Raw genomic sequence first — 6,854 nt, 5'->3', positions numbered from 1 at the left:
ACACTGCACAAAGCCATTTTGCCACTATGGGTACCCACCTCCCACGACAGACTCATACTTAGCCATTCTGCTCCAACACAGGCAGGCGCATGGGATGGCCACACTCACTGACAGGCATGCAAATGTGCAGTACACACAAGGCACAGTGTGATATGGACACCATCACATGCATGTGAACTGGAGGGTGTCCCAGACATCTCTAGAAACCACTGGTCCATACAGGTATGTGTGTGCCAGACATATCCAAACATGCACTAACATGGAGGTGACAGTCCCATGAGGACAGCTCTACCAACCTTCCCACAGAGCACAGCCTCAGCACAGTCACAACTACCAACCTTACCCAGGGCAGGGACCCAGGAGGCCCAGGCCACAACCAAACAGATACAGTGCCAATGGAACAGGACATTTAATTGTCTCTAGGGGCCTCCTTGGAGAGGGATTGCGGGGCCTTTGGCAGAGCTCTGGCTGATGGAACCAACAGAGGTGCCCATCAGCCAGTGCCAGGCAGGATGGTGGTCCCAAGGCTTGGCTGGGGACAGCCAGCATTTGGGGCTGTTGCTTAAGACAATTTCTGAGACTAGTGGGTAAGGAATGTTGCCTTTGAATGGAGAAGGGGGGACTACATTTAGAAGGGAGGATAAGTGGCCTGGGTTGGGGGAGGGACTCTAAGATCAGGTTAGGAATGACAGGAGTTGGTCACAAGGTCCTTCATGGCCAGGTGAAGGCTGGGGGGAGTGTGGTGATGGCGTCCAGCAGGGGAACTGTGGGCAGGCTTGATTCAGGCCAGCTTCAGGAACTCCTGCAGTGTGTTTTGTTCCACGGCCTCCACGAAGAGCTCATAGTCCTGGGGAAGGGGAGGCAAGGGGTGGTCACCTGAATGCAGGAGGCCCGAGTGCTTCGTGGCAGATCTGACCCTGGCCAGAGTCCTCCTCCAACACTCCCCCCACCCCCCAGCCCCCAGCCCATACCCCACAGTACTGGTCCCCGTTGACAATCTGGGGTGGGGTGGCCTTGGGGTTGCCCGCCAAGGCTCGCATCTCATCCCTCAGGGCGTTGTCCTGGGAGATGTCTACTAGCTGGTATTGGATGCGCTTCCCATCCAGGATCCGGGTCACTTCGCTCTGCTGGGACTTGATCTGGGGGACAGAGGGTGGGCAGGGGTTAGTGGATGGGCTGGAGGGTTAATGGGGGGAACTCTGGTCAGGGTGAGAGGCTGTGACCGGGAGCTTTTGTCCCTCCATCCCCCTCCACACAAGGGGTGGGTTCTGGCCTCTAGGAGTTGGGTGAGTCAGGCTTGAGGTAGTGCAGATGAAGAGAGGGATCATCAACCACGGGGAGGGGGTCAGAGTAAAGGGAAGTGGGATTAGGCTCAGGATGGGGAGGGCAGGGTAGGATCCCCAGGCCCCGGAAGAGCAGGTGCGGTTGTGGTCAGGGTCAGGTAGTGGGAGTGCAGAGAATGGGTGTGGGGGTGATGGGGGATGGGCGCGGGCAGTTCATGCTGCGGCTGCAAAGGACGCTGGATGCCTGACGAAGACGCTCAGGATGGGGCCTCGGGACTGGATTCGGGAGACCATGCCCAGCGCCTCGCCGACGCCCCACAACCAGCCCCCCGCCCCTATCCTGGGGGCGGGTCCGGGGCGCTAGAGTCCGAAACACCAGGACACAGCCCCGCGTTCTTCCCCAGCGCCAGTCCAAGCGCACACTTACTTCGCGGGAGCCGGTGACCGACGTGCTGTAGACGCGCAGGCCGCTCATACTGGGGGTATGCGGACAGGCCGGTGAGCAGAGGGCGGCGGTAGCGGCAGCTGCACTGCCGGTAGACTACGCCGCCGCCGCGCTCGGGAGCGGTTTCCTTCCTGCTCCGCCCGCAAGTCTTCGCGCTCGGGACCAATGGGTGGCGCGGGCAGGCGGGGCGGGGCCTGCGCGACACCGCCCCGCGCGCCGAAGGCCCCCTCCCTTCCCCCTGGTGAGCAGACGCGCAGACGGACCCGTCCCACGCAGGGCCGCCCCTTCTGCGGCTCCTCTGCTCGTCGTCTTCGACCCTTCCCTGATCTGGAGCTCAGTGTGAGACTAGAGAGAGGCTGAATGGCAGGACAGGCCCGGGAGAGGGTCTGGCAGGGGCCTCCTCTCCAGCCTCACACAGGTTTGGTGCATCCAACTCCCCAACCCCGAGAGCCGCCGTCTCCAGGAGGAGGTGCCTTAATAGTACAGCGCAGCTTGGGGCTTTGGAAGGCTTGAGCTGCTTTCAAACCCAAGTTCCCAAACTAAGGAACCTTGCTCCAAGGGAACCCGCCCCCCGCCCCCACCCCGACTAACCCTGGGGGATAGGAACCACAGGACAGCAGGAGCCTGTGCTTAGAGATTTTCCCCCAAGTTCCTCTCCACTCAGGTGGGGTTTACACAAGGAAGGGTGGTGGCAGGACGCTGAGGCCACACCCTCAAGGAACCAGGTGGAGACCAAGGCTGACAGCTGGAAAGTGTGGCAGTAGAGGGTGGTGTCAGGACTCTGGAGAGCCTGGGCTCAAGCTGACCCTTAAGATCCACCTCTGGTCTTGGGTGGTCCAAGCTCAACCCCAGCTCCATGCTGCAGATGGCATTCCAAAACCACTACTACTACCGCAAGAATTCAGGGATTGAGGGAGCAGACTCCAGCAACCAGCCCAATTTTGGAGACCTAGCTATCTGTGTGGCATTCAACGTAATGCTTTTCAGATGTCTCCCTGGTCCAGGGCTCAGGCAGGTAACAGCCCAAAGACAACTCAGCTTCGGTAAAGCGACTTCCAGAGGCTGCTGACTTCCTGCAAGGACCGCTGAAACTTTCCAGTGACAAACTTCTGCTATGACTCAGGGCAGGTTTGCCCAACAGAAAGTGAGTGGGAAGAGATTTGCTCCTATAGAACGACAGAGGAGCGGATGTGGCAGAGATATGGACATGAGGCTGGACCTGCCAAAGGTTCCTCCTTGCTGCTGCCTGGGGAACCTGGCTGAACATCCAGACTTTGGCTCTAACAAGCCAAAGTGAGGGGTAGAATAGCATGGTGGTGGTGTTGATGGAAGGCTATGGAAAACTGAGGGGTCTGTTAAGATATTTTATTTTATAATCAAAATAGGCAATATAAACAAGTTGACATAACAAAGATTCATATAAATAACTGGTTAGAAACTTTATGAAGAAAAATACCCGTGAGCATGGTGGCTGGGCTCCCAATGCACAGGGTGGAGACCAACCAGGCGGCTCTGCCTTTAAGAGGCAGGAGCCCAGAGGCTGAAGGGATGGCTGGGTGGGGCTGCTCTGAATGGAAGGGATAAGTCACTCCATAAATAAAACACAAACTTGTAAAAACACTTAAGAAAGAGCCTCATTCAGGCCCAGGCGTGAGGTCCAGGATGCTGCCAACAGCCCAAAGCTTAGCAAAAATCTTGTGGCTGACTCTGGCCCACACATGGCCCCTGCCTGGCCCGGCTCCAGATCTAGAGGAGGCATGGCTGGCCCAACAACCAGATACTAACAAGTGTGAGATGCTCCCTAAACCAGGAGGCAAGAAAAACCAGAGGGCAAAGGGCCCTCCCTAAAGCCCCAGAGAAACAACCCAGAAAACACTGAAAGCTGTACTTTAAAGCTGACTTGTACTGGGTACTCTGAAGTTTCAAGGAGGCCAGAGCAGGAAAGGGAAAGGACTGACCCCCACTGCCCCCAACACAAGAGAGGCACAAATTAGAGGGCTGGGCACAGGGTATAGCCCTGGGTGAGGGAGTAAGCAGCTTGACAGTTGCCCTTTGGTCTCTGGGTTAGAATTCTGCCCAAGGCTAGAAGCACAGAGAAGAGTATGTACTCTTAAGTCCAGGAAGGGGGCTACCTGGAAGGCCTGAGAACAAAGGAGAAAGGGGCTGTGCTAAACACATGGCCAGGGCCCTAGGGACACGAGGCAGCTGGAGAGTGGTATCTCTTGTTAAATGGCAAGGTAGGCAGATTAAAGAGTCCCAGCTGTAATCCCTAGGTCCCCAATCCTAGTAGTTATGTGCTAACCAACACATTACCCTGAGGCTTCTGGGAGAACAAGAGCCCTGAGGAAGAAGCAGTGAGACCAGGCATCAGAAAACCCAGAAAGCAGCTCAGTTCCCAGGAAGGCTGGCACAGGGAGCCTGAGAATTCTTAAATGGCCATTGTTACTGGTACCCACTCAGCCTTTCCAGGCCCCTCTGATGAGCTCTCTAATCAGCAGGACCAAGGTATAAAGTGGGAATGAACATGTATCTACCCATTAGATGGAGAAGAAATGTGGACAGCTTGTTCATCTCTGATGTCAGCCTAGGGCTGGGAACAGTTTGTGAAGACTTATCTGTTGTACCTGCCAAAAGTTAATTAGTAACTCACCCTCGAGAGTGAATTAACAGGACAAACATAATCCAACATGCCAGTGTGGGGTAGGACACAGTTCCCTGATCAGCCCTTGGCCCCCAGATGCAGGCTCTCCCCTCCCCTCTGACACTTCTCTCTCGGAATAGCAGACAAGAGAATGTCAGGGCAGAAACCTGCTGGACTAGGCTCTCAGCAGCCCAGATCCTCCCTGGGGGAATCCCCCAGAATTCCTCACTGTGTGACACAGTTTTCTCCCATGTCCTGGGCATATCTGTCTGACATGGTGGTCCTTAAGTCCTCAATGTCACGATGCAGCTGCTGAACCTCTTCTAGTTTCTTCTTGATCACATCTGGCTTCTGCAAATCTAGCTGAGTTTCTGGGTGCTGTGTTGCTGGAGAGAAGAGCATTTCAAGAGAATGTTAGCAAGTCAGTTGTGAGACACTTTCATGTGGAGGGGGCAATATGGATAGGCAGTATTTTGAACCCACAGTCTTGGGACATGAACTTAAAAAAAAAAATCTGTGGATAGTGAGCTGGGAATTTGTTGCTAAAGGCCCACTTTTAGTTTGTCCTGCATGCAAGTACCCCACAGCTTGTTTCCAAAAACAGATTTATGAACATCTACTTTGTGAAACAAATAAATGTCCAGATTACTCTGTCCACATATTATTTTAAGAATATGGGAAAGGGGGACAAGGGAGAGAAGAGAAAGAAGGCTCCTTTGTTCTGGGCCCCCAGACTGGTTTGAGGACTCACAGTGAATGCCCAGGAGCAGGGAGAGATTGGGGTCGTGGCCCTGGGCCCTCTGGGTCACAATGCTACAGACAGCCTGCAGATCTTGAAGGCAACTGGCCAACTCCTGGTGTAGCTCAAGTGCCAGCTGGGCCATGTCTGGTGAAGGTGGAGACCCTGGTTGGGCCTGGCGCAAGTGCTCCTGGAGCGTCAGATTCTTCTCTATCAAGTCCTGGTTTTGCACTGAAAGCTGAGCAGATAGATGGGTAAGCACATTAACTCAGGCCCAGGGAGAGGAAGAGTATCTGTGCATGAGTGTGTGTGGGTGTGGAGAGGATGGGTGAGTCACAGGCAGTGTCCCCCTTCCCCAACCTATCCCTGCCAACAGGCTTAGCACTTCTCCCACCATCAATATCAGGCCTGGTTCCTCTTGTGGGTAGGTTAGGCACTGGAGAGGAGGCCAACCCTCAGCTGGTTCTGAGTCATCAGCATCCAAGTTTCTGTTCAAGAACCAGAGAAGATGCTCCCACCCCTAGGAACTCTATCTCAAGCCAGTCCCTCAGCCAACTCTGTTAGCCAGGCTATTAGAGAAGGCTTAATGTGAACCGTGAAATCTGAGGAGACACTGGTTTCAATCTCTCCCTGCCACCCTGACAAAAGTGGCCACCAGCCAGCCTGATCACAGTGTGTCAAAGGAATAAAGAGGGTAAGACAGACAATACGACAACTAGTAGCCACTGAGTGGGGGGCTGGAGAAGCTGGGACATGGAGGATCCAGTACTGGAACGAGTCCTGCCTTTTCAACCTCTCACCTGAGTGGAGTCAGACTTTATTACAAAGACCAGCTATTCATGTATGTCTGCCTGTTTCTCTCTCTTCCTGACAGCTTAATCTACTTTACTTCCCTTCCTACCTTGATTGTATTTTTAGAGTCTGAATAGAGTCCCTCCTTCAGTCCCAGGCCCTCTACCCATACTGGGCCATGTGACAATTCTTGCTCAAGGAGGTTCCTTCCTAGGAACTAGGCCAGTCAGTGAACTTGGTTGCCCCCTGCTGACAGCTCTGTTTAGTGCATGAAGGCCACCAAATCCTCAGTCTTTCTTGAACTCTCCACTCAGAAACCAAGGGCTTCAAGCAGACAGAATGATTTTCCACATCAGAAAGTATTACTGGGTAATTATGGACATGCTACAACAAGCTTAGGGTCTGCAATATAAAGGATGATCCAATGCACCTTTCCTCTATCCACAAAGCTCAGTAGGGACCTCTCCCTTTCAAACACTGGGGTTCTCATGGGGGTAGAGATGGGAAGGGCATACGAACAAATTGGGTATCTGGAGGCAGAACCAAGAGGCCCGACTACTGCTGCTCACCTCCTTCACAGCTGTGTGCAGCTGCTGCAGGGCTGCATCCCTTCGCTGGGCCTCCTCTCTCAGGGCCTGGCTTGTTCCTTCTTCTTGAGCGACTTCCTGCTCTAGGTTCTGAATCACACAGCAAGATGTTGAGGGAACACAGTAGGGGTAACAAGTCTGGTTCAGACAGTAACACCGCTGGCTTGGACTATATAGTGAAGACTCACTCTACCTACATACTGCTGCTAAGAGATTATTTTAGAATAGTCCTGATTTGTGACCTCCCATTAAAACCCTCCTATAGCCCTTGACCACATTACCAAATAGAGGTCGGCTTCTTAGCAGGGCATACCTACTTTTCTAGCCATATCTCTTTCCATCCTCCACACTGCCAGCCTCTACACCA

The 6,854-nt window shown here is 53.8% G+C and overlaps 2 protein-coding genes across 15 annotated transcripts in view; both read right to left on the bottom strand.

The window, feature by feature from the left end:
• Positions 1-390: 390 nt before the first annotated feature.
• SH3BGRL3 (SH3 domain binding glutamate rich protein like 3) lies at positions 391-1,848 on the bottom strand. The gene is made up of 3 exons (XM_012440028.2): positions 1,711-1,848; positions 972-1,139; positions 391-847 (listed from the first exon to the last, which is right to left on the bottom strand). Exons 1-3 carry the CDS (start codon positions 1,756-1,758, stop codon positions 782-784), a joined length of 282 nt encoding a protein of 93 aa, XP_012295451.1. The 5' UTR covers positions 1,759-1,848; the 3' UTR covers positions 391-781.
• A 1,231-nt stretch (positions 1,849-3,079) lies between these two features.
• CEP85 (centrosomal protein 85) overlaps positions 3,080-6,854 on the bottom strand; it is a 52,690-nt gene continuing 48,915 nt past the window's right edge. For all 14 annotated transcript variants that reach the window (XM_012440018.3, XM_012440019.3, XM_012440020.3 and 11 more), the window contains 3 exons: positions 6,470-6,577; positions 5,121-5,346; positions 3,080-4,755 (listed from right to left, as the gene is read on the bottom strand). In XM_012440018.3, coding sequence (XP_012295441.2) covers positions 4,595-4,755; positions 5,121-5,346; positions 6,470-6,577 — 495 coding nt within the window. In that variant the 3' untranslated portion in view covers positions 3,080-4,594. The remainder of the gene's footprint in view (positions 4,756-5,120; positions 5,347-6,469; positions 6,578-6,854) is intronic.

The sequence above is a fragment of the Aotus nancymaae genome, unplaced genomic scaffold (genome assembly GCF_030222135.1).
Source record: "Aotus nancymaae isolate 86718 unplaced genomic scaffold, 86718_ANA_hifiasm-v0.15.2.pri h1tg000053l, whole genome shotgun sequence".
NCBI classification, from domain to species: Eukaryota; Metazoa; Chordata; class Mammalia; order Primates; family Aotidae; genus Aotus; species Aotus nancymaae.
The sequence above is the reverse complement of the archived record's forward strand: the minus strand, read 5'-3'. Positions and strand labels throughout refer to the sequence as shown.

What these genes read in the sequence shown, in the direction of transcription:
- SH3BGRL3 (XM_012440028.2), bottom strand. Translation starts at nt 1,758, where the DNA reads ATGAGCGGCCTGCGCGTCTACAGCACGTCGGTCACCGGCTCCCGCGAA. An exon ending in CGGTCACCGGCTCCCGCGAA is followed by an intron (nt 1,140 to 1,710) that starts GTAAGTGTGCGC and finishes TCTGTCCCCCAG; the next exon opens with ATCAAGTCCCAGCAGAGCGA. An exon ending in ACGGGGACCAGTACTGTGGG is followed by an intron (nt 848 to 971) that starts GTATGGGCTGGG and finishes CCCCTTCCCCAG; the next exon opens with GACTATGAGCTCTTCGTGGA.